The 27735-nt window shown below is 36.8% G+C and overlaps 4 protein-coding genes across 7 annotated transcripts in view; 1 reads left to right on the top strand and 3 right to left on the bottom strand.

The window, feature by feature from the left end:
* Positions 1 to 392: 392 nt before the first annotated feature.
* LOC127877229 (uncharacterized) lies at positions 393 to 4783 on the bottom strand. The gene is made up of 2 exons (XM_052422910.1): positions 4286 to 4783; positions 393 to 4011 (listed from the first exon to the last, which is right to left on the bottom strand). The coding sequence occupies exons 1-2, from the start codon at positions 4343 to 4345 to the stop codon at positions 2965 to 2967; spliced, it is 1107 nt and encodes a 368-aa protein (XP_052278870.1). The 5' UTR covers positions 4346 to 4783; the 3' UTR covers positions 393 to 2964.
* Positions 4784 to 9182: 4399 nt separating this feature from the next.
* Positions 9183 to 9836, top strand: LOC127878864 (uncharacterized). The gene has a single exon (XM_052425390.1). It carries the CDS (start codon positions 9333 to 9335, stop codon positions 9834 to 9836), a length of 504 nt encoding a protein of 167 aa, XP_052281350.1. The 5' UTR covers positions 9183 to 9332.
* A 2018-nt stretch (positions 9837 to 11854) lies between these two features.
* Positions 11855 to 14293, bottom strand: LOC127877231 (uncharacterized). Its single transcript, XM_052422915.1, has 2 exons — positions 13954 to 14293; positions 11855 to 13754 (listed from the first exon to the last, which is right to left on the bottom strand). The coding sequence occupies exons 1-2, from the start codon at positions 14011 to 14013 to the stop codon at positions 13101 to 13103; spliced, it is 714 nt and encodes a 237-aa protein (XP_052278875.1). The 5' UTR covers positions 14014 to 14293; the 3' UTR covers positions 11855 to 13100.
* Positions 14294 to 17626: 3333 nt separating this feature from the next.
* Positions 17627 to 27735, bottom strand: part of LOC127877225 (dual oxidase-like) — a 50571-nt gene continuing 40462 nt past the window's right edge. For all 4 annotated transcript variants that reach the window (XM_052422904.1, XM_052422902.1, XM_052422905.1 and 1 more), the window contains 10 exons: positions 27302 to 27481; positions 26789 to 26931; positions 26019 to 26249; positions 25646 to 25739; positions 23983 to 24314; positions 23376 to 23605; positions 22903 to 23061; positions 22531 to 22686; positions 21374 to 21502; positions 17627 to 21088 (listed from right to left, as the gene is read on the bottom strand). In XM_052422904.1, the coding sequence (XP_052278864.1) occupies positions 20966 to 21088; positions 21374 to 21502; positions 22531 to 22686; positions 22903 to 23061; positions 23376 to 23605; positions 23983 to 24314; positions 25646 to 25739; positions 26019 to 26249; positions 26789 to 26931; positions 27302 to 27481 (1777 nt within the window). In that variant the 3' untranslated portion in view covers positions 17627 to 20965. The remainder of the gene's footprint in view (positions 21089 to 21373; positions 21503 to 22530; positions 22687 to 22902; positions 23062 to 23375; positions 23606 to 23982; positions 24315 to 25645; positions 25740 to 26018; positions 26250 to 26788; positions 26932 to 27301; positions 27482 to 27735) is intronic.

Genomic DNA, 27735 nt, shown 5'->3' with positions numbered 1-27735 from the left:
ATGATGGTACTTACTAAGTGTGCAAATATTAACAGATACACGTTCATATGTATCTTCGGACATATTCAAGGATTTAACCATTGTAGGTAAATTTTATTAATCACATTTTGTTAACACACTTTTTAGTTTACGCCAACATGATGTATGGGGGCTTTATATACATATGTGAACATGATCTACTAGTAAAATAAACATATTAAACAACAGTAATTGTTTGTTGTGAATCATTTTACAATGTCAAAAAAACATACTTATAATGCAGTACATATAGTATTACAACTTTACATAGATTGATACAAATTGCGTTCATATATTCACATTCTACCACGAAAGTTAGGCGAAAAATTAAACGCGTGTTCAGCGATAAACACAATCAATGCAGGGATCGCAACTCAGGAAAAATATGGACTTTATTTACAATGACATGCATGCATAATTTTCATATTAAATCGCACCAAAACTAACAAGTATTTTAAACAGCAGCAACTTTGCAGATTTAATGTATATACACATGGCTATGCATTTGAACAGATAGAATGGAAAGAGGCAATATCGAATCGATGTAATGTGTAGTCCATCAATTTATTTTATTTTCTTACACAGAGTTACTATAAAACTAAAACAAACTTTGTGAGCCAACTCATAGGATTTCGACCATACAGTGTCATGAACCGCAAATCAGAGTCACGTCACACTAACCCATTAAACATGTATAGACAGCAGAAGAGGTAATCACGTGATCATCTTATAGGGGTATTCCACTACGACCCGATTCCCCACGATTTGTCCCGATTTCCAATATGTTGAGGTCGGGGACATTCGAAGCTCAATCGGCGAAGGTCCTAACTCATTCGTAGCTAGTCGTGGGCCGGTCGTAAGTGATTCCTGCAACTCGTGTGCTCCCGAAAAATCGTGGCTATATTTTAAACGTGTTTAAAATTTGGCCAGGACATCCAAGACTGAATTTAATCGCATTTGACTCGTAACAGCGTCGTAGTGCGTTCTTGGGCGTCGTAATGGAATCGTAGGTAATTCGTGACTCAATCGTGAAATCGGTGATTACTTGATCTGTTTACGAATCAGCTACGACTTTGTCAAGACTCTCACGAGTTTACTCCGAGTGAGTTGCGAGCCCGCTAAGATTCTCGCGATTTAGTTACGAAACAGTTACGATTTTCGGAGAATTTGTGTGGTATATAAATATAGCTTCTCTGTTTTTTAGTCATTCAGTTGTTAGGGCTTTGTATGAATAATAGGTAATTTGTTTATAATAAAAATGGCAAGAAAAGGCAAGGGCAGGGGGGAGATAAGTAAGAATACACTTTGTGTTCATGTTCAAGCTCTAGTGCAAATACTACAGCTGCTCTTCGTCAAATTTCCATTTTTGATTTTGCGCCAAAAAAAGAAACGAAGGCCTACATGTACATGTGCACAGAAGAATGTAGGTCACATTGTAAAGAATGATCAATATCAATAGATATTGGCGCCTAATGCATGGGTGCGTTCGGTTAGGTCCTAGCTTAGTCGTGACCGATCTGCATCGTCCGTAGTACAGTCGCAGTAGATTCCTACACATCGAAGTGAAGTCGCGACCCTATTTGCAAGACTTCAACCGAACCCCACGATTCGTCGTAACTCAATCGTACCAGTGTGGTAACTGAATCGTAGACTGTCACGAGTCTTCCTGATTTAATAAATAAATCGTAGCGAATCGTGGGCTTGTTTTCGTAGTGGAATAGGGCCATAAAGGAAGTCAAGTTGGCGACGTCTGTGCCCAAATAGGTATTTTTTCGCCGTTTATACTGTTTATTACTTTTCTTTAATTTGTAAATGCCGCTAACTTTCCAGCCATACTCGTTACAAAGTGATCAGTGTTAATTTGGTTTGAAAGAGACCTTTTCACGTTTTGGTAAGTTGACAATATTGAAAAAAAAGTTTCAGAATCGCAAATTGTCGTTGTAGTTATGATAATTGCGACGAAACAGTCATACTTAACATTTACCATGCTCTAAAATACTCATTCTATGCATCTTTTTGATGATTTGAAAAACTGAAAATTATAAAGCGTTACAAACGCGAACGATTGAATAATTAAGAGTTCTGTTGTTATCGTTATATTTTGTGACACTACGAGGATTGCTTATATAATGGTTGTATATTACAATGTCTTTTTATCATTATATAATATATAAAATACACTTGACTGTATGAGCACGGATGGCCGAGTGGTTAAAGTGTTTTACTTTTACTCCATGGGACAGTTGTTCGAGCCCAGTTGTGGATTACTTTCTTTAATTTTGTTTTTTACTGGAGCTGTTTAGTTCCAACGTTTACATTGATCGATTAAAAGCATTTAATGACAAACTTGCATACATGCTGTGAAAAGGTCACTTTAATATTCACTCTATATATCGACGTTACTCGCTACGAAATTTCTTAGCAGGATCACACAATTACAGCTCCCGCTAACAAAGTTCGTAGTGAGTAAAACCGAGATATAATCGAATATTAATACGAAATAAACGCTAATTACTTTCTTACTGATATGGCTGGACAGTTAGGGCAATTAAAACAATAAACAAACACTAATAAAGATTATACAACGGCGAACAATATCTGTTTCGGCACGGACGTCGCCATTGTGATAGTCACGTGATGAATTCCTCTGGTAATGCAATTTAAACAACACTAAGACAATCGATCCCACGCTCATATTACATTGCATATTCACAGAAGCATTTTCGATGAGTCAGAGTTGGTATACTTGTATAATATCTATATACACACAGATCACGACAGATTCTGTGACTTGAAACAGAAAATGTTCAAAAACTTCTTTAAGATGGATTTCCATTTGTCAAAAATTGCATATACCAGCCTGTTCGTACGTTTATAGCTGTAATAGTCATGACGGTAAACTAAAAAAGACGCAAATCCATCCTGCAAATGTACACATCAAGCAAACTAAAATTGAGATGATTTTATTTCAATATCATCTCCTCCAACGATAAACTGGTGTTGCTCCTTCTTACGCCTCATACGTTGAATGCACATTCCAGCAATGATTATCAGCATCACTCCGCACGCAACACCGAAAATGATCGCAAGTTCCCTATCGTATTGAAATTGCTGTTGTTTCTCCGTAACTGGTGACGTTGTTGAAGTTGCTGTTGTTGCGGGTTCCGATGGTGCATTATTTGAGTATGGTTGTGTCGAAGCTGATTGAGATCCGTTATTAGGCGAGGTTAGAGATTGGTAAGATGTCTGGTTGGGTTCTTTTGGTGTCACTGTCGTTGGTTCATTTGATGATGCTGTTGATGCTGGTGTTTGTGTTTTAGTCGCTGTCAATGTCGCTGCTTTTGTCGTAGCAATTGATGTTCTCGTAGCATTTAAAGGAGTTGTTGCGGCCGTCTGAGAAATCATCGGTGTGTACGTAGAATTTGCAGAATTGAACGTTGTGGTAATGATTGATGCAGACGTAAAATTGTCTGTTATTGGCAATGCCGAAGGATTGGTAGGAGAAAGTTGAGTAATATTTAATGTTGTTGGAGCACCACCAGTCTGTGCTGTAGGGGCTGTTGTGGTTGTTTGTGATGACGCTCTGGCATTTGTTGTACTTGAACTTAACGTAATTGTAACTGGAGACGTTTGGTATACAGAAATACTCGTTGTTACAGCCGCTATCGTAGTGGTTGTTTGTTTTGCAGATGTTGCGTCAGTAATAGTATTAAAAGAAGAGTTTAGAGAAGGATTAGCAGGCATGTTTTTTGTTGTTTCTGTAGATGCTGCTGATGTAGGTGTTGGTAATGTCGTTGTTAACACATTTGTAGAGATATTAACAGTGCTACTAGTAGTAACCAAAGGTGATGCTGTATTTCCTTGACTTCCACTTGAAAGACTGGTAGATAATGTTGATGGTGATGTCGATGGCACAGAAGACGATATTGAAGATGAACTTGTGGGTGGTAAAGTTGTGGTTGTCGTTGTAGGTTCGGAAGTAGAAGCAAACGTCTGTATTGAAAGTTAATTATTATTATTATGGCAGCAACATCATCAATTATAATAATAATAATAATAATTATTATTATTATATCAACATAAAATTGTTTTATTAATTAAATATGTTTCACTAAAACTTTCTCAACCACTTAAACTCGGAACTGTTGATACTTATTATACAAGCAGACGACTCGTACCATCATTGTAAACACACTAATATTGTAGACACACCGCATCTTAATGTTATATAGATATACATATTGATATAAATAAGTAAGTTTCTTACCATATGACAACATACTCCTAGAAAAATAGCAAAACGTATCCATATTTCAAGCAGTTTCATTTTTATGCTCAAATATCAATATGCAACAGAGAAATATTATTTAAACAAGTGGAATGGCTAGTGTGAGATTCACTAAAAATTGCGCAAAGTGTCTTTCTTTTGAATTATTATAATCCCAAATATTCAATGGTACACCACTTAAAATCACTAGCCAACGTGATGCTCTGTCAGTTTTGCCTTTTGTAAATTTTTAGCAATGGCTAGTGTGAGATTCACTAAAAATTGCGCAAAGTGTCTTGCTTTTGAATTATTATAATCCCAAATATTCAATGGTACACTATTCAAAATCACTAGCCAACGTGATGCTCTGTCAGTTTTGCCTTTTGTAAATTTTTAGCAACGTTTTTAATGTTTAAATGTGCGCTCAACACTCCCGAAATGTTTGATTTTAATTATGACTCCACGTTTCAAAATAAAAGCTAATCTATAAGATACGGTGGTCGGGTGATAACGTTCTACAGGGAACACGAACATACGAATACGCGTATCAGAAACATTGATAAAAAGCTGCTTAAAGAGAAGCCCTTGAAAATAATCAAACTGTACACACATTGATAACATTGTTCGTGATTGAATTACAACTGGGTGTGGATGTTTAACCTCTAATAAGGCAAGTATGGACTGCTGAAAAAGAACCTGACTAATATAAATGGGTATGTGCGACACCCACCATTCACATGCTTCGGGAATCGTGCTTTCCTGACATTTCTGACGTGATGAATTTAGTTTACGAGGAAGTCTGAATTGTTAATGTTATCAGTAATTTTGTTAATTTAGAAATCAAGTTAAAGGTATGACTCCGATTATTGGTTTTCCGTTGACAGACGTGTGATGTTACAGTTCTTATACCCTCTTAATGTTCACAGAAAAATAAAGTACACATTATTGCCTTATATTCCGTCATTGCCTAATTTTATCATTACTAGGTACATAATCAATACTGCTCACCTTTTCGTATTTTATCGCTTAAGAAACATCAGTGTTGGTTATGATTACAGGCTCAAAGAATACATGAAAATGCTGTGTACTTGCCGACAAATAATTATGACGAAGATTAATAAAGTGTTCAGGTATTTCAATTCCAACATGTGTTGGCAAAACAATGCCGGAGTTTCAGACCTGGTAATCAAAGAAAGTTCAATATATCATGCAACAGTGACTCGGTATAGGACACGCCTTTAAATTCATCAATGTCTCTTATATATGGTTTCTGAAATTAATGTAGTTTGCTTTTACTAAAAGTTTTTTATTCTTTTAAAGAATAGAAACATTCTCTCGTTTTATTTGGCTTTTTTTTAAAGTGACGAACCTTGCATTACGAAACGCGTAACTTGTCATTCAAAATTAAATGAACTGTTAGTGCGCTTGACTCGTCTGTCGATAGTCAACTAACTAGGATAATTCTTCTGTAATACCTCCGTAAATGTTATATATTATCTTTTCTTGATTGCAGTATACCATGAAGTAGTAGTTCGCCATATTGTTCATCCTTAAAATTGTATTCTTTGATAACAGCAGAATGCAAGCACGGGAGTACAGTAAAACAAGTAGGAAAACAGACTTAGTCATTAGGTTCCGTTGATTTCGTCACAGAATGCTTGCACGGGAGTGGTGTTAAACAAGTAGGACAACTGTTTTAGTCACGCGTTTCGTGCAAGCAGTATTGCTTAATATGTGATTGAGGTCATCAAGCGTTTTCTCAAATCGTAGGAAAAAACTTTTTCAGCATAAAAGTGACAACAGACGTTTTAAAACCAAGTATAAATACATTATACATGGACCCATTTGTATCACACCGACTGCGTGTACCGGTGCAAATATTTCATGTCATTTTTATTGCTTTCCATGAGTTTATCGTTTGATTCACCTTCTGAGGAAATATATATTTATTCAACGTTTTTTGTTCTATAATGAATAATTTAACATGGTACTTTTATAAATTATATTGTACTTGGCAAAAGTAAAACAAGAGGGAAAAATTATTGGGTCGCTTACCTGAGATCCAAAGGAACTTAACTATTTTAAGCAGCTTTTGTGATGTGTCCGTAATTTTAGAAATCAGCAGAGATATCATTTGAACAAATGGTCTGCGCATTTTTTCATGATGATTTTGGAAAAACAAATGACTTCTTGAGTGTTCACAATGTTGCACTATTGTCTTATTTGGAACACTTCCAAGCCTCATGGTCATATGTTATGTTTAATTTAAAAAAAACAACAGCACGAGACAAATTTAGACCCCGAGGTCATGATTTTGGTAAACTTGGTAAAGGAACATAAGGTTATTTTACACAGCAAGTACCTAACATTTGGGCCATGCTATGTCAAAGGAAAAGAATTTCAGAGTATTTAGTAAAGCTCTAGAGACTAAAGAAACGCGATTTTAGATGAGATTTTTTAGTGTTCCCTATATACATATAATGGACACAAATAACCAATAGGGTGGGACCAATTTTGACCCCAGTGGCGTGATTGATAGGGGACTACCGTATGATATAAAAATCAAATGTTATTACAGTGCTGTTTCAGAGGTGACGATTGTAAAGTGTTCATTTCATGCATATAAGAAAACAAGTCTTTTACATGGAGGGGACGGTTTGACCCAGCGGGAATGATTTGAACACACTTGGTAGAAGGCCACCAATGGATGTTACATGTCATATACCAAACCTCTTTTCCTTGCAGTATCAGATGAGATGTTTTTTAAAGTTTTAATACATACGTTGAAGCGAATCAGGTTAGCCCCAGGAAGAGGCCAACTTAAACATCAGTAATTTAATTTGAACAAACTTGGTCGAGAATGACTATTCTTTGTTAATTGCCCAATAGCAAACTTTCGTACCCTGCGCTTTCATCGGAGATATTTTTCAGTCTCTACTATATATGTATATATGTATACGGGTATGACGATTCACCCAGGTAAGTCAATTGTTACACATGGGTCATCATTTGAACAAATTTGGTTACACATTAAATATGATTAATTCTGACCCTAAGATTGATGAAGTCTTCGTTTTTAAAATACAGTTTTAGCTATGGTGCTCTACATATGCATCGGATCGGTACGATCTGAACCATTTTAAAAGATTTCCCCCAAAGCATAATTTCTGTTAAAATCAGTCCAGAGGTTTATTAGGAGAAATTGTTAGAAGAAAAAATGCACGCATGCACCAACGCATAGCCTGACTTACCACGGACGACGAACAGCATGGTGTCCTAAAGCTCCTAATGAACATATACGTTTTTAACCTCTGCTGACTGATCAGTTATTTAAACACCAACCACTTAAATCAAGGCTATAACGTTGCCTGATTTGAAAAAGTAAGCAAAAAACACTAAAACATTCCTGCATGATAGGACGAGAGCCGCAGGAGGTATTTGTTAATCCATAGTGTAATCTGCGCCACTGGAGGCCAGATTCCTTCTCATGGGGCATACATTACAAAGCCGTTCTTGAAATGAGATTTGTTACAAAGATCGTGTCGAATTCTTGTAGAAAAGTAAAATCTAATATGTGATGTGTTTTAGTTCACTTTTTGAAAATGTTTTGACCGTGAGTCATGCATAATCGATCTAATTATTTTTATAAATTATACGTACTTAATCATTGATTCTTTTTTATAAACTATTGGCACTTCTATGATTACCTTAATTAATATTATTAAATTAACGTTAGTTCCCGCAGTAACAGAAGTTACATGTGTTAAACTTTAAATGGTAACGAAAACGAGTCTATTATAGAAAAAAATAAAGGAAAAACGCAGTTGTTCTCTCACGTTGAATATGCTGCATGGTCGACATACATGTAGGTAGTCTGGTATTGAAATTCTAATGCCCGGCCCCGGTTTAATATTTTAAACAAATCAATATTGAAGTAGAATTTAAATGAATTTATTTTATAAGCTAACAAATTGTTTATAACAAAACATTTGCAGTTATCTTTTTTAATCTTATAAAGATTAATAATCAAGACACGTGGCGGCCAAGCGTTTTAAACGAATCAAATCATTTTTTAAATTTTGGTAAAGGGCCAACCAAGAACCATATTTCAAGTTTCTATGAGTTCCAACAAGACGTTAAATGGCAATTTTTCCAATAATTGTGATTAAGATGACGAAAGACGACGTCGACGAATTTGGTGAATGATGATGAAGGACGTTGACGGACGATTACTGCAACGTAATTGAAGGATGTCAAATGGCGACAACTATAACATACTATGGACAACGGAGGACGACGAATAATGAGTGCAACGACTACACAGAACGACGACTGCTACTGACAAGGAAGGACGAAAGGGAAAGGTGACTGACAGAAAAAAACTCACTTCAAGCATTTCGGGCTTATGTTAGCTTAAATAATTATGAAATGTAACAAATAAGTACACGTAAATTAGTATTGTGTACGTTTATCAAATGTTTTTATTCATATAATAATTATAAAATATTCAGAAAAAAGTGTTCAAGTAAATAAATCATCAATAATCAGTATTTGAGATTCATAATTAAAGTACAGTTTAAAGAATAAAATGAATTGTGAAGATGTACAAGAAGGCCAAGTTTGCCTATATCGCTAACCTGTGTAAACGAGCGAGGCAAGTTTCGAACCCAATGACATGACACCAAGAATAGTCGAATAGGGCCACACTCTGAATATACATTCCAAGTATCAAAGATGTGAGCTGTGTGCTTTAGGAGATTTTGTTTCGCGCTATGCCCGTAGCCGTCGAAATCAGCTGCACCACCTGTCGATAAGGCATCATCGCATCCGCTCTGGAGATTAAGAAATTACCGAATGATCACACGGTGCTGGAACTTGTGGCATTCATTAACAAATCGGCAAATCAAAAGTTGCTTATTGTTCTAAGCATCAACTTCAGCCGCTGAACTGTTTCTGCGAGCCGTGTATGCAACCGGTGTGCTGTGATTGTACGGTGTTGGACCACAAGGAATCCACGGGCCATGAGGTGATAAACGTGGACTAAGCAATGAAGATATTTTCACCCGCAATAGATAAGACACTTGGCGAGATTGACAGTGAAAAGAAATCGCTCGAGGAAAAATGCCACACGCTCGTGAAAGCTTTTGATAATGTTGAGCAAATACAACGCGAGCTTGCCGTTCAAATCCGACAAACCTTTGATAGAATTCGGGACTCGGTGGACGAACGCGAACGGAAGCTTTTCGATTTATCCGAAAGAGAAATAGACCGAAAGAGAACAATGTTGCGGGACTGCATGAAACTGGTGACGACACGAGAGAACGAACTCAAGCAACAGTCGGCGAAGCTAACGCAGACAAAAGACCACAAGGACTTAGTGAACATGTTCGACTTCAATAAGGCGGCCCGGGATTGCCTTCAATCCAAACCGGATATACCGGTATCCAAGTCTTCCGAAGACATCGCCGTGAGAATTAGTTTAACAGCCGCCAAGAGAACGGGATTAGATCGAATAGCGAATTTCGGTGATGTCGCTTTTAAGTTCGATTAATGAACTTAGTTGTGTAGCGTTTTCAATATGGTAACACTCTATTTGTTCATGCATTCAGCAGTATTTGGCTGTTTAGGAGCATTTAGATTATTGTACATTAATCTGTATTATGTATACAATGCACTTGCATGGCTTCCATTTTTAATAGTACTTTAATCTATTGCGTATGAGTGATATTTTATTATAAATAATGTTCGCGTGTCACGAAATATTACGTAATATTAAATAATACCATTTACACACCAACTCGTTTTTGTTTTCACTATACCGTAAACCTTCAAGTTTCCTCCAAACAACTTAAAATGTATTTCTTATAAATATAACCGTTAAGGCTTCACTAACGATTGTTTTTATATTTATCGTGATATAACTTAAGAAAACTTATATTAACTCATACTCATATGTCACGAGTCTTTGCAAGCTTTTTTTGTGTTCCTATTTAAACTGTCTGGGTCATAAAATATGCTTTTACAAATAAAATTATAATAATTGTTACGGTATATCATAATATTTAATACGTTTTATTTCCCCGCCCGTTAGGGCCATCTACTTAGATTGATTGTGTCACACTCACATACATATTACACACTTTACATCTTTGGAACCTACTTACACACGGTACGTGTATTATTATTCTGTGAATAAGGCTCACTATAATGTTTTCAAATATCAGTTAATACACAAAATACAATTATCATCAAAAATGTTTCATGTTTCCACAATTTTATTTTGCGTTGTTTATCTCACATTGTACGATTGCTATTTTTGTTTCTTTAAGGTATTAGACAACTACACTCTCAGAAGTAAATTGATATAGCCTTACGTATTTTGGTGAACAGAAGCAATGAGATAATCAATGTATGCATGGTATATTCATTTAAACAGAAGCTTATTGTATAGCACGTCCAATCCTCATGATCATTGTTATAAGGTCATTTCAGTTAACGAATATTCAATATGTACGCACGCGAATTCTATTTATTAATAAATACTGATTTATTCATAATCAATCCATTAATTGAAATGTGCTTTCACGATAAAAGTTTTCCCTACTTACTTCGACTATTGCGACGCGTATGAATAACATATAACCGAGAAAATGGAGCTGAATACATGATTGGACATTCTGCTTGTTACAAAACAATCGCATGCATGTATTAGTATATAACGAGCTCGGCTAGACAGCACATTATGCAAGATGTCACATATGTCACAATCATGAAATGCAATGCTATATTTAGGAAGATGTATTACTAAGGGAGGCAACTGCTAAACAACTGCTAAATAAGTTAGATGAAATAACTTGTAAACTTCATATCAAGGGAAGTAACTTGCAAAATGTTAATTTTCTATTTTTCATCGATATTCTCATCATTTGTTACACACTCCAGGTACTTATTGAATGACTACCCTTTAAAGGATGTGTTTTATTCTCGGCCAAGGTTCTAACTATTATGCCACGAGCTACGATATCAAGTTTGTGGTGAGGTTTATTATAAAAAGACAGAAAGACACTCATGTGATATACGCAAACTCAATGCAGCCCGATGTCTTAAGCAACGATAAACCTGGCTGTTGTTAGGTATAACTCTGCGACATCCTCTTTAATGTTTTATAATATACTGTCATCAAAAAGAGCGCACATAATCAGAGACGACACTTTCCGCTTTAATTCCATTTTTCGTTTAAAGAAACTCTTCTTAACAAAATAGCAGTGGATGGAAGTGTCGTTCAAGAAAATTCATTGCGGACTTCTCAATTAAATGAGTTCAAACATACACGTAAAACCGACCACTTTTCTATGCATTCCCCCTTTAACGCCGACTAAAAAGTCAAATGGTCGCACATTTATTTACAATAACTCACAAGCCTAGTCTGTATTTGCTTATGATAAATGCAGTAGTTATGTAATATTGCAACGGGTATATAGTGCATGATGGTACTTACTAAGTGTGCAAATGTTAACAAAATACACGTTCATAATATTGTGTATCTTCAGACATATTGAACGAGTTAACCATTTTAGGTAAATTTTATTAATCAATTTTTTGTTAACACAAATTTAGTTTACATCAACACAATCTATGGGGGCTATATATACATATGTTTACATGATCTACTAGTAAAATAAATATATTAAATAACAGTAATTGTTAGTTGTGAATCATTTTACAATCTCAAAAAAACATAATTATAATGCAGTACACCCAGCATTACAACTTTAAATAGATTGATACAAACTGCGTTCATATATTCACATTCTACCACGAAAGTTAGGCGAGAAATAAAACGCGTATTCAGCGATAAACACAGCAATGCAAGCGGTCGCAACTCAGGAAAAATATGAAGTTTATTTACAATGACAAGCATGCATAATTTTCATATTAAATCGCGCCAAAACTAACACTTATTATAACAGTCATTTAATATATATACAAACGGCTATGCATTTGCACATCGCCTCGATGTTATTTGAAGTCCATTAATAAATTTCATTTTCTTACACAGAGTCACAATTTAAACTAAACCAAACTGTGTGAGCCGACACATTGGATTTCGACCTTAGGATGTCATGAACCGCTAATTAGAGTCATGTCACCCTAACATATTAAACATGTATAGACATAATCAGAGGAGGTAATCACGTGATGATCTAAAGGAAGGCAAGATGGCGACGTCCGTGCCGAAACAGAAATGTTTCGCAGTTTTATACCCTTTATTACTTATGTTAATTTTTTTAAATGCCGCCAACTGTCCAGCCATATCAGTAAAAACGTTTTTGGGGTTTATTTCGTCTTAATATTGGCCCTAAATCTCGACTTTAATCGTTACGAAATTTCTTAGCGGGATCACAACATAACAGCTCCCGCTAAAATAACGTAGAGTAAAGTCGAGAGGAAAATATTTATATTTATATATATAGTATTGGCACTGACGTCGCTATTGTGATCGTCACGTGATTACACCCTATGATAATTCAATGTAAAAACACCAAGATATTCTCTCCCTCGCTCTTATCAACTTGCATCTTCACAACAGCATTTTCGATGAGCCAGAGTTGGAGTAATAGTATGATATCTATATACAAACAGATCACGACAAAGTCTTTGACTTGAAACAGAAAATGTTAATTGACTCCTTTGAAGTGGCTTACCAATTGTAAAAAAAAATGACAGATACCAACTTGTTTGTACGTTTATAGCAGTAATAGTTATGACGATAAGGTAAAAGCAGACACAAATCCATCTGTACACACTGAGCAAACTAAAATTGCGATGATTGTATTTCAATACCATCTCCTCCAACGAAAAACCGTTGTTGCCCCTTCTTACTTCGCATACGGTGAATGCACGTTCCCGCAATGATTATAAGCATGACTCCGCACGCAACACCGAAAATGATCGCAAGTTCTCTATCATAATAAATCTGCTGTTGTTTCTCCGTAACTGGCGACGTTGAAGTTGATGTTGTTGCGGATTCCGATGGTGTATTATTTGAGTATGGTTGTGTCGAAGCTGACTGAGATCCGTTATTAGGCGAGGTTAGAGATTGGGGAGATGTCTGGTTGGGTTCGTTTGGTGTCACTGTAGTTGATTTATTGGATAATGCTGTTGATGTTGATGTTTGTGTTGTAGTCGCCGCATCTGCCGTAGTAATTAATGCTATCGTTGCATTTAAAGAAGTTGTTGCGGACGTCAGAGAAATCATCGATGTAGACATGGAATTTGCTGTTATTGAATCAGAAGTAATAGTTATAGAAGAAGTAGGAGGAGTAGAAGTAGGCAGGTTTTTAGATGTTGTTGTGGATGGTACTGTCGATGACACAGCCGACGATATAGTATTTGCCGATGAAGACGATATGGAAGGACTAGTAGGTGTTGTGGTGATGGTTGGTACGGAAGAAGAAACAGCAACTGTCTATGTGGATAACATAATAAGAACAACAAAATTAACATCAATAATACTAATAATAATATTATTATACTACATAAAATAATCACTACAATCGAAACCTACACAAAACAACTATTCGCATTTAATGCTTTGTCACCGATTGTGTTAAATTCACTATAATATCAATTTTATCAATCTTAATAAAAATACGTAAGTTTCTTACCATATGACAAAATACTCCTAGAACAATAACAACTCGTGTCCATAATGTAACCAGTGACATTTTTTATGATACAATATTAATATGTTATTGAGAAATATTAGTCTCCTCAATTGAATTATTATAATCCCCGATACTCAACAGTAACTCATCATCAATTGCAGAAGTGAGGTCCTGTAAATGTTGATACATCAGTATTAATCAACGTTTTCCACGTTTTGGTCGTGAGATAAACACACACAAATGTTTTATATTAATTATAATCCCACGTTTCAAAATAATAGCTAATCTATAAGATGCAGTGGTCGGGTGATAAAGTTCTTCAGGGAACACAAACATACGAACACGCGTATCAGACAATAATGATAAAAAGCGGCTTAAAGAGAAGCCCTTGATAATAATCAAACTCTACACACATTGTTAACAATTTTCATGATTAAATTACAACTGGGTGTGGATGTTTAGCCTCTAACAAGGCAAGTATGGACTGCTGAAAAAGAACCTGACTAATATATAATATAATATAGTAAATTATACTACGGTAATTCACTTCATGAGTCCTTACGTGGCTTATTATCAGTTTATTTCTTCATCATCGAAATATAACTTGTTAATATTTAACACGCAGTTTTCTCTTGATACATTCAAATCACTCTTTCATAGCCGCTTCATGCGAAAATGGTCTTATGGCGTTTCGGCCAGCGTAGCTCAAGCTCAACCTGTGTATTTGCGTAGTCTGGTCAGAGGCGATTCTGTCCGCTACAAAATCACTAAAGGTTTTATGGTCTCAGTATGTTTCTCCTGACCAGACTGAGAGATGCGCATGCTGGGTTAGCTATAGCTATGATGGGCTCATATGGCATTAGACCCATTTTCGCACGACGCGGGTCTTTTTAAATCTCATTGAGAGTTGTAAATGGCATATTTTAGCACAATGCATTTCGAGATAAAATTGAATTCAAAAAAGCAAATACAGCAAACTGGCAAATAAGGGTAGCCTATTCAGGCGTTCTTAAAGTGACGCTTTACCATTTCGGAGGTGTTTTTTTTTCTCATCTTAAAAGCAAAAATGTGTTTATCGATAGTTAAGTATGTCTTCCCCTGACGATTATGGACCGAGTACAGACACTGAAATTCTGCGAGATGGATAAATTCTGCGAGATGGATTTTCACGCATAATTGTAACTGGGTCACAATTTGTGTCAATGTGTCGTTTGAACATTCAGAGAGGTAGTCCGGAATTCCGTTCATTGAACAGTGTTACAACCTTTACGCTGCGCACAGACACAGTGATGGAGGCAAATTTCAAAGAGTTCTCTCGAATCAGCCTATAAAAAATTCGAATGTATTCATTCGTACCTGTTGGCGTTATATAGAGGTCATTTAAGCAGAGTAAAACAGCAACGCCGAAAAGCGCCCGAGTGTTCTTAATCGATGTAAAGGTAAGAGACTGGTTGACAACCTGTGAGCTACTAGGGTTACAAGTAATGCATCAACAACAAAGTAAGGATAAACAGCGCCGTCTTTTTGACTACCTAATTCGTGAGTAAAAACTACTTCTCGCAGATTTATTATTATTTATTTTCATCAATTATCTTATTGCATATTTTGAATTGCATACGATGTCCCCAGGGACATGATTTTGGTAAACTTAATAAAGGAAAATCAGATATATGTTGCACAACAAATACCGAACATCTCTGCCATGCTATTTCAGAGAAAACGATTTCAGAGTATTTACTAAAACACAAGAAAATTCAGAAACGCGATTTCAAATTAGATTATTTAGTGTTTCCTATATACATATAATGGAAACAAATAACCAACAGGGTGGGACCAATTTTGACCCTAGTGACGTGATTGAAACAAAGTTGATAGAGGACTACTGTATTATGTAAAAACTTTTTAAACACTAAAAAGCAAACATTTTTAATGTGCTGTTTCAGAGGTGACGATTGTAACGTGTTCATTTCATGTATACAAGAAAAACAAGTTTCCCACAAGGAGTGGCAGGTTTGACCCTACGGGAATGATTTGAACAAACTTGGTAGTAGGGCACCATTGGATGTTACATGTCAAATACCAAACATCTTTTCCTTGCAGTATCAGTTGAGAAGAGTTTAAAGTTTTCCTACATAAATTTAAGCGGATATGCAAGCCGCAAGAAGAGGCAAACTTAAATCTCATTAACTTAATTTGAAACAGGATTACTACTATTCGTTAATTGCTCAATAGCAAACTTTCGTGCCTTGCGCTTTCATCGAAGATATTTTTTTGTCTCCACCTTACATGTATATATGTAAACGGGTATGAAGATTCAACAAGGTACGTCCATTGTTACACATGGGTCATCATTTGAACAAACTTGGTTACGCATTAGATATTATTAATTCTGACCCTTAGATTGTTGAAGTTTTCAGTTCTAAATTATATTTTAGCCATGGTGATCTACATATGCAACGGATCGGGACGATCTGAACCATTTTAAAAAGATTTCACCAAAACATAATTTCTGTGAAACTTCGTTAAAATCAGTCCAAAGTTTTATAAGTGGAATCGTTAGAAGAACAAAATGCACGCATAGCCTGAATTACAATGGACGACGAGCAGCACGGTATCCTAAAGCTCCTAATGAGCATACACGTTTTTTAACCTCTGCTGACTGAGCAGTTCTTTAAACACCAACCATTTAAATCAAGGCTATAGCATTGCCTGATTTGAGAACAGCAAGCAATTAACACTAAAAACATTCCTGCATGATAAGACGAGAGCCGCATGAGGTATTTGTTAATCCATGTTGTAATCTGCGCCACTGGAGGCCAGATTCCTTCTCATGGGACATTTATTACAAAGCCGTTCTTGAAATGAGATTTGTTAAAAAGATCGTGTAGAATTCTTGTAAAAAATTAAAAACTGATGAGCTTTTGTTTAGTTCACTTTTTGAAAATGTTTTGAACGTGAGTAATGCATCTATTTTTTTATTTAATAAATTATACGTACTTCGTCATTCATTCTTCGTGATAAACTATTGGCACTTCTATAATTCCCTTAATTAATATTATTAAATTAACGTTATTTCCTACAGTAACAGAAGTAACATGACTGTGTTAAACTTAAAATGGTAAAGAAAACGAGTCTTTTATATAAAAAATAAATGGAAAAAACGCAGTTGTTTTCGCACTTTGAATGTGCTGCATGGTCGACATATAGGTAGTCTGGTATTGAAATTCTAATGCCCTGGCCCCGGTTGAATATTTTAAACAAATCGATTTTGAAGTGTTTTCAGAGGGCTTCCCCCAATGCGAATTTAAATGAATTTATTTTATAATCAAACAAATGATTTATTACAAAAACCATATTTCAAGTTTCTATGAATACATACAAGCCGTTTAATGGCATTTTTCCAATAATTTGTGACGAAGATCACGAAGGACGACGTCGACGACTATTGTGGATGATGATGGACGACGACTATGACCGACGACGACACAACGCCTTTGAAGGATGTCAACGGGATACGACTATAGCATACGACGGACAACGGAGAACGACGAATAATGAGTACATCGACTACAAAGAACGACGACTACGACAGAAAAACTACTCACTTCAAGCACTTCGTGCTAGTTTTAGCTAAAATAATTATAAAATGTAACAAATAATAAGTACACGTACATTAGCATTTTATAAAAAGTTTTTATTCATATAATAATTATACAATATTTCAGAAAAGGTGCACACGTATATTGCATAAATCATAAATAATCAGTATTTAAGATTCATAATTAAAGTACAGTTTACAGAATGAATGGTGAAGATATACAAGGCAAAGTTGGCCTAGATCGCTAACCTGTGTAAACGAGCGAGGCAATTTTCGAACCCAATGGCATGATAAAAACAATATGCATATAGGACCACAATCTGAAGTCACATACTAAGCATCAAAGAAGTGTGCTGTGTGGTTTAAGAGATTTTTTTTATATAATTAATTGCAAAAACATCTTACCCTAAGGCAGACAAGACTCCAGTGGTGTGGCCATTTTTTTACACAATGGTCATAATTTAAACAAAACAAACTAGGTAAAATCCACAAGATGATGTCAACCCCCCCCCCCCCCGATCACGTCGGCGTCAAAAATGATTTGTTATTTATTTTTACTTTGCACGTTTTTATAAGTCACGTGACCCTTCGGGAGTGGTCAGTTTTGACACCAACTGCACAATTTTCACAAAGATAGTAGAGAACCTTTAAAATATTAAACCACTGACACAGGCAGTTTAAGAGAAGATTTTTAAAATTTTGATTGAACAGTTTATAAAAAAACATGTTACATCTTGGGCTTGGCAATGTTTATCCTAGGGGCATGGTTAAAACATGTTACATCTTGGGCTTGGCAATGTTTATCCTAGGGACATGGTTAAAACATGTTACATCTTGGGCTTGGCAATGTTTATCCTAGGGACATGGTTAAAACATGTTACATCTTGGGCTTGGCAATGTTTATCCTAGGGGCATGGTTAAAACATGTTACATCTTGGGCTTGGCAATGTTTATCCTAGGGGCATGGTTAAAACATGTTACATCTTGGGCTTGGCAATGTTTATCCTAGGGACATGGTTAAAACATGTTACATCTTGGGCTTGGCAATGTTTATCCTAGGGACATGGTTAAAACATGTTACATCTTGGGCTTGGCAATTGTTTATCCTAGGGACATGGTTAAAACATGTTACATCTTGGGCTTGGCAATTGTTTATCCTAGGGACATGGTTAAAACATGTTACATCTTGGGCTTGGCAATTGTTTATCCTAGGGACATGGTTAAAACATGTTACATCTTGGGCTTGGCAATTGTTTATCCTAGGGACATGGTTAAAACATGTTACATCTTGGGCTTGGCAATTGTTTATCCTAGGGACATGGTTAAAACATGTTACATCTTGGGCTTGGCAATTGTTTATCCTAGGGGCATGGTTAAAACATGTTACATCTTGGGCTTGGCAATTGTTTATCCTAGGGGCATGGTTAAAACATGTTACATCTTGGGCTTGGCAATTGTTTATCCTAGGGACATGGTTAAAACATGTTACATCTTGGGCTTGGCAATTGTTTATCCTAGGGACATGGTTAAAACATGTTTGGTATACGTCCACAAGACGATGGGTCATATCAAGTATTAAAGCACTTATTAAGATATGGGTTAACCGTTATTTACTGTATCAGTCCATATAAATTATTCTACTCCTGTGGCGTGGCGAGATTTGAACAAACAATAATTATTTTAGCATTGTACTAGTCGATGTAACATACCAAATATTTAACCATTCGCCCTTGCGGTTTAAAAGCAGAAGACTTTTTAAAACTCATTTACTATATAAGACTATCCGGTATATTACTTATTAGACCATTAGGGCGTTGCCAGATTTGACCCCATAAGAACGATCTGAACAAAGTACGTGAAAGGCCAATAGACGATTTGCACACCTAACGTATTAAATCGCTAACACTTTAACATTTGGGGAATACGATGTTTATAGTTTTAATGTTCACAATATTTTGTTATCTTTTGTAACCTACATTTTCAGCTTAACGAAACGATTTTAACAATACTCAGATTGTGTCATCCAATGAGTTGTGATGTCAAGTTTAGTGAAAATCTGCCCAGCGGTTAAGGAGCTGTCTTTTGAATGAAAAGTGTACTGACGACGCACGAACAAAATCCAATCCCAAAATCTGTTTACGTTGTGCGCAGGTGAGCTAATAAAAGTAACAGCAAAACATATACTGAATAGAATACATTTCTACAGTTGTATGTATCATTAAAACTACAGATTAAAGTGTAAATGCAAAACAAACATAACATAGAGCAGGTTAAATATAAAAAAAAAAACTGAGTAGCGTGTTTTTGGATCGTTTGGCACAAACAGAAATGCAACACAGACCCGCACATTTTGAAGACTTAAACCGTATCTTGACACACGTAGACATATAGAAAGTTTGAGGCGAGCATTGACTACTTGAAGAATATCAAAGTGATGTTCTACCCATTATCAAACCGTCTAGGATTTACGGTTCCTTTGCGCCCTTCTTTGCATAGTGAAGATATTAAAGGTCTTGAAGTTGAAAACAGGTTATCAAATTATGGGAACTGATACCATCCTAAGGCGAACAAATAGGTTTGTTTCATGTTACTTGAATTACCATAAGAACTCCCCGGTCTTAAAACATTAATTTTTTTCCTTTTCGCAGATTGTTTTTATATATGTTTTGAATATCTTTTCCGTTTAAACATCTTAATATGGTCCATCATAAATGCATAAAAAATCCATACCTACCTACCAAAAATAGTTTGCCTAATCACTAAAAACACAATTGGTTATGCATCGAAGCGTATATCAAATGAATCACTATCACCTATTTGAATTGATTGGCAACTCACCAGTGTTACGCGATTATTAAATCTTGTTTCAATGCTCATCTACACAAGACATTTTTAGATATCAAAAGATATAAAATAATTGTTGATATGGTTTAAATAATTATTTGAATTCAAAACCTTCTAACCAATTAAAAATACTTAAACATACTAAAAATGTAAACGAAAACAGTCACACTTCATTTATTGCCCAGATATTATGGCCGCATAGAGCTGGAAGAACGGTAGGTCGTATGGTCGCATAGAGCTGGAAGAACGGTAGGTCGTATGGTCGCATAGCGGCGGCTGTAGATCAGATGGTCGCGTTAAGTTTACAAAGAGGCGGCAATACGTCGAATTCTCGCAAAGTGACGGTCGTAGGTCGGATTATCACGATATAGGTTCTCATAGTGATGGTTGGAGGTTGAATGGAAGTTTACATAGTGCTTGAAGTAGGTCGTATGGTCGCAGAGGAAATTGGTGATGGTAGAAGGTCGGTTGGCCCTAGAAGCTAACCTAGTGATGGTAATAAGTCGTATGGTCGCAGAAGAATTTCTCACAGGAGAGTCATATGATCCTAACATAAATCTGATGGTTGCACTAGAAGTTCTCATAGGAGTGGTAGTAGGTAGGGTATTCACACTTGTTGACTTGTTGCACAGCTTTCTCCACGGCCAATGTCATAGGTCCGGGTCCACAGCTGAACACTCCTATACGCCGGGCCTGTGTTCGGGCAACAAAAAGTTAAAAGGCTTTATGCACGTTCCTAAATCAATTTTGTACAAGAATACCAAACATTTAAAAACATAGCGAACATGCACCATCAAACTGAATATTATTTGATTTATCTTTATATGCATGTAATTCCATCATAACATTCATCAAAACATTTTTGTACAGTATAAAGGAAGTATTTCAATCTGATGGCATATTATCACTCATTGAATAGTTTACTTATATGAAACAGTGAAAGCCAGCAAAAGTACCCTTTGTAAAATGGATGACTACCTTTGGATGCCTATTCCTGAGGCTATCTAGAAACCGGAAGAAGCGGGGACGTCCGAAATGTGTCGTCGCCTCGAGCCCCGTGAACAGACTGCGACCGCAAATCTTCTGGAAATGCCGCTCGCATATATACTGAAAAAACATGTGGGCAAAGCTTTTAGACCTATGAAGAATTAACTACGTCAACAGATCTTCATTACGCTCTAAATAAAGAATGATTCATTAAACTGACAGCTATTAGTATATAAAAAAATAATATTCAAGCGAGTTATTTCGATTATTTGACACTGTACATGTAGAAGTGTTTGGACGAAATTTGACCTACTTTAAACTCGTCTTAGGGTGGAATTTGTGCTACTAAAGTGTAGAAATGCCGGGGTTCGCATTAAATTACGTTAACTCGTAGCTACGCAAATCCACGTTTTAAAGCTGCTTTTAAATTCAACACTTACAGTGCCATTTATTTCATTATCATAAGAGCCGTCTTTATTTAAAATTGTGAGACAAAAATTAGATTAATATGCACCTCTCAAAGAAATCGTCACTTTTCATCAACATGTATGATAAGTTATTTTCTGTAAAGTTTGTCAAATCGTTATATGTATATCGTTGCCGGCTTCAGACCTCCGAAACCTGCACATAACAAAAGCTGTATTTGTGAAACACAATGCCCCCTACTGCGTCGCTTCGAATCCATATATTTGACCTTTGACCTTGAAGGATGACCTTGGTCTTTCACCACTCAAAATGTGCAGCTCCATGAGATGCACATGCATGCCAAATATCAAGTTGCTATCACCAATATTGCAAAAGTAATGACCAAGGGTATAGTTTCGGGACAGACACACACATACAATGACAGACAAACAGGCCCAAAAACAATATACCCCCGATCATTCGATCCGGGGGCATAAAAAATAACAATTAACAAGTAACTCGATCGTAACTTAAGAGAAATATAATCAAAGCAGTTCCCCTAAACCACATTAACGAAACTTTCAGAAGATTGATCTAGGTTATAATCCTAAACAATAAACGCATTAAAATAAAAGCCTAACTATTTCAAGCAACCGCATCGACCATTATTGAAGTTGAAACCAATTTTAAGATTTCGGACTTTCGTAGTAATGGGTCTCTATGTAACCAAGCTCTTAACCTACCAGCATGGAAGTTCGGATGTCGAAGTTCGTCTTGATCTCGGTGACGAATATATGCGTGGTAACGATCTTGCGCTGGTCCGCTTCCTCCACGCTCCGGATGATGTCCGTCACCCACTCGAACTGCTTTTGCGTACGCGTCACCCACAGGAAGTACACCTGTCGCAGGAAGTACACAGGTTGCTGTGGTTATGGTATCTAAGGGACGGCGATTCAGTTTACGTTTTTTGTAAACACGCTTATGCAACGTGTGTGTGCGTGCTTATAACCATCGCAATTATGAAAAAAGTTTAAATTAATGTGTCTAGTTTTGGCCGGCGATCGTGCAGTACGAAATTAAATCAGTATCTTTAAATATAAAACTTGACTACGTACCTTTTTGCACTGCATGGGTATTCCGCTCTTGGACTTGTGCACGATGTCCTTGATGATGGAGCTGAAAGGCGTGACCCCTATCCCGCCCCCTATCAGCACGGACACCTCAAACTTGTACCAGTTCTGATGACCTTCACCGAAAGGGCCGTCCAGAATCAGCTTAATTGAAAAAGCGCATAATGTAAACTAATTTCACCTTTAAGCAAATTTTAATTAATCGGCGTTTGTATCCCATAATTACAGTTGTGAATTGCCAATGTATCGATAAAACTACTTTATACAAAACACCACGTGTAATTTGTTTGTGAGTTTTCCCAAACACACATACTATCAGTAATTTATGTGATATCAGATGAATCGACATAAATTCTTTATCAAAAGTTGAACAGTGGCAAACCCTAGACCCGTGTCCAATAATATTTTTTTTACAATCCAATACAGATCAGAAGCCGGAAAATATAATTTCATCATACCTTCGGCATACCGCCGTCAGTTCTTTGGCTCGGGTCAAACAGACGCCGAACGTTCGTCGTCCACGGCCCAACGGCGCGAATGTGAAAGGACAGGAAGTTTTCGTGTGGGGATGACGTCATCGTAAGTGGGTGGAATTCAGCGCTCCCTAGCGGCACGACGGCGACCTGAGCCCACTGACCGGACTTGTACACAAAATCCGGAGGCTTTTTCACTTTAAGCGCCGTAACCTCTGCAAAATGTTCATAAAAGCGATTACTCAGTCATTGACAAACGATTGCGTATGCAAGAATTTAAGCTAACGATTTCTTTGATACTAACGGAATAAAAATAATTCTGAGAGTGACAAGGTAATGAAGACTCTTACCGACAAGAGAGAAAAGAATAGTGATCCGTATTATTTAGTATAATTAAAACAAAAATACTGTACAATCTTAATTTAAAATAATTCCACGACGAAAATGCGTATAAATTTTCAACATTTATAAGTATACAAACCAGTAAGTTATTTAGAAGCATTTTTAGTTCATTGTTTTACAACAATAACACCTTTAACGAATCTTTACTTATCGTGTCTACAAAAGAAGAGCGCGCATGCGTTTTATCTACCCGAGGGTAACAGCTCAGCCTTCACGACTGTCAACTCAAGCGTTCGTCGGTTCAGACTGACAAGCTTGTCCACAGCGAATATGACCGCCGGTCCGACGACGTAATAGAAGAAGTGCGGCTCCTGCACCATGCGGACGCTACCGTGCAAGAACACGAGCGGGTAGATGGCATAGTAGAGACGGTGCGTGTTGTAAAATGCGTGGAACAGGAAGCGGCGAGCGTAAGGGAGCGAGAACGTGAATAGCACGATGAGTAGGATGGTCACAATCACGCCTGTGATTCCCGTCGTGGTGCCGTACGCCCAGTAGTGAAAGCTGGCCAGCTCGTGGGAGCTAGAGGAACGGAAAGAAAAGTGACCCGTATGTATATGCAGTGAGTCAAATATGCGTATATGATCTTAATTGCATTGAAGGAATAATTGACCCATGTCGATCTACGTCGAGCAACATTTATCGGATGCTTATACTGTCTTAACTGTAATAAATTATTAATGAGCCCCCAATTCTCCTGCATATATAAAACCTTCTCAGTGGTTCATTCGGTATTAAAGTCAAAGATAAACTTGGCAATTTAATGGCTAATTTTTGGCATACCGGTAAGAAGAGAAATGGGGGGGGACATTCGTGCCCGATTATCACATGTCTTATTCGATATAAAAGTTTGAAAGCAGTTCAGTTTTTGTAATACATTTTAGTTATGAAATCTCGTTTCTATGTCACGTTGAATGCCTTTATGTGTATCTGACTGGCAACTAGTTCTTTATATCAATGATGTCTTGTACTAATGTTCTTAAACTCAAAAACATGGCAAAATGTTTGGTCGAAGCGTTCATACTTGACAGGCGAGAATTTAAAAAGTCTAGCTGTTGTATTATTGCATGCTAACAATTATTAGTGCATTTGATAGTCACACATATTATTTGTTATGATTGTCACATTTTCTCATCTTTAATTTGTATAATAGTATGTTTTCCTGTCTTGGTCATATTTCTTTTGTATTTATGTTCTTGGCCAAAGGCAGAATGCCGTATTGCAAATAAACTTTGAAACTTAATAAGCAAGATCTTTTCCGCTGAGAAATTCGACTGACTCTATACACAGACGAAACAAAACATTGTTTTGTTTGACAAAAATGTCTAAGGTCATTCAAAGGAACTGCATTTAACAAACAAATATGTACATGTAGTATAATTTGTTTACATTAATTGTAGTTGGTCCGAACAACTAAGTTTGTAAAACGCTCGAACACATATCCGAGCTTCGGATAATCAGCCTCGCCGAATAACTTGTGTTAGGATTTACCTTCAACTATTTTCTACGAATTCTCTCTCTCCCTCCCCCTCTACCTCCCTCCCTCTCTAGCCCTCCGTCCCTCTCCCTCTACCTCCCTCTCCCTTCCTCACTCCCTCCCTCCCTCTTTCTCCCTTCTGCTGATTTAGAAAGTTCTAGTGTTAGTAAATGTGTCAATTTATTACTGCCTAGTCTGGTCTGTCTCTATTCTGTCCGCTAATTAGAAAACGAAACATGGCGAGACTTCAAAACGGGTGGTATAGCTACTGACCAGACTACGCGGACGCGTAGGCTGGGTTGGAGCTTCTCCGGGCGTTTATTACTTATGACCCATTTTCGCAAGACGCGTTTCATAAGAACCAAATGTAACTCACGCCCTAAAGTATTCCCTCAGGTAACAGTTGAGATCCAAAGACGCCTGCGTACAGATGTGGTACAGATTCGAGCCGTGGAATATTATATGTATCACTGCAAGAAACTACATGTAATATGATGCAAACTGTTCAAACACACCGACTATGAAAACTGTGTACAATTTTTATACTTGAGTGTGTTTTAAACAACACCTATGGTATTTTAAAAATGCGCATCCCTTAAAATGTTACATTTAACTATAATTTACTTCATTCGAATAATATTACGTATAAATGTTCGAGACATGTGATAGTTTTCGGAATATGTTCATTTTGCTGACTTTGATTTATGCAACCTAAGACAATCATCTATTGCGGTTGACGCAAACCATACCTGTAAACGCCAGAGAAATGCAGGCAATAATCTTGTGCATGGAGTGGAACGAATCGAAGGGTACGACTCGATTGAGTACGGTCTCGCGCAGGGCGGTGATCATGTTCTTACACATCGTGATAAGTAGTCCGCTGTAGGTGAACATGATCACGCTTGCTGAACCGCGACTCATCGTGATTCCGTGGCCCGCCACGCGCCTCAGACCGCGGTCTTCCCGCTCCGTGGAGTAGTCTGAAGGCAATGATATAGAGGCAGGCATTGGAACAGTTTTGATAGAATGATGGACAATTAAAATGTATTTTTTTAGGCAGCAAGGTGAATATGTATAGTCAATGAAAGAGTTCATAAACACAATAAAGATTGCGCTTGCTAACACTGGATTGATTCAAAAAAGTTTTCATATGATTACAAAGTTTGGTTACATTGTAGTTTGATCAAAATGTAGGGGCAGGGGTGAAAAGATTATCGGGCTGGACAGTCTTAAATGCTTAAACGCAAAAATGGTACGATACTGCCTCTGGTGATTGGAGAGAATTATTATTCAAAGGTATGAGAGGTAATAATCCAATTTATGTATGACAGATAACGGAATTAACAATAATGCATGATGAAAGCATAAAACTCTGGATGAATATTCAAAAGACTCATAAATAAAGCAATATCAACTGTTATTGAATGTAAAAGAATAAATAATAAATAAACGAAAGATCGAGTGTAGATTGATCGCTATATCTCTAATATACATGGCGAGCTAGATCTATTACACTCACAGTAGGCGCGCTCTAAGAAGATGCCGGCGGTGACGAGGCAGTAGAGTGTAAGCCAGAAGATCTGGAGCCGGTAGGTGGCCAGATACGACTGCACCTTCCGCCAACGCACCGGGACTTTGTCTGACATCTCTGAAAGGCCTTCGCTGTCATGGGCAATTATATTGGTTTAGCATTCAATGTAAACCATTATATGGGTAAATCACATTTCAAAAGGATTTTAACAATTTTAGTACATGCACTGGGTCTGAATCAGGAAACTTTGATTTGTTTTAATGAATTATTGGAGTAATTATAACACATGTTTTCGGAACTTGCAGAACATACAGACATATATATTGTGTTTAAGTCCAATGCGTTTAAGTCAGTATAAGTGTTTCCTGCCAGCTATATCACAAAACATTAAAGTGTATGGACCACTTGTCAATAAATGTATAATAAGCAAACACATCATTAATATGCGTAAAAGATTGGAACTTAAATCAAATAAATTAGTAATTTAAATAGCTTACTCACCCTGAATCGGTCTCTCGACGACCACCGTTTGCGTGTGATATTGTAGCGTCCTTCCTAGTGCCGGAAGCTACTTGGAGATGGAGGTTCCGGGGCGGAGGGCGACTGGGAGGTTTCAGTCGTGACGCAAAACTTTCAGACGAAAACTCATGAGGTTTCGGCGGTGGAGGGTCCGGTACTCCACTGCGAATGAAAACATCATTTGGTGCAATCCTTGCACATGGGTGCATTAAACCCCTTTTCCAAAAAGAAAAAAATATATTTAATAATGTTAAACGATACTTTATCTTAAGGCCAAGTTTTACATCTAAATCTGTAGACAAGGTCACCGGCAACACGACTTTGAAATTTCTCAGTCACAAACCTACAAACTTTATCGATGCAATTTGACCGGCGTCATGCGACCATGTCTTCGCGCAGTCTGGTCACGAGCTACT

The sequence above is a fragment of the Dreissena polymorpha genome, chromosome 4 (genome assembly GCF_020536995.1).
Source record: "Dreissena polymorpha isolate Duluth1 chromosome 4, UMN_Dpol_1.0, whole genome shotgun sequence".
Classification (NCBI taxonomy): Eukaryota; Metazoa; Mollusca; class Bivalvia; order Myida; family Dreissenidae; genus Dreissena; species Dreissena polymorpha.
Note: the sequence above shows the minus strand (reverse complement) of the source record. Positions and strands in the feature narration are given on the sequence as shown.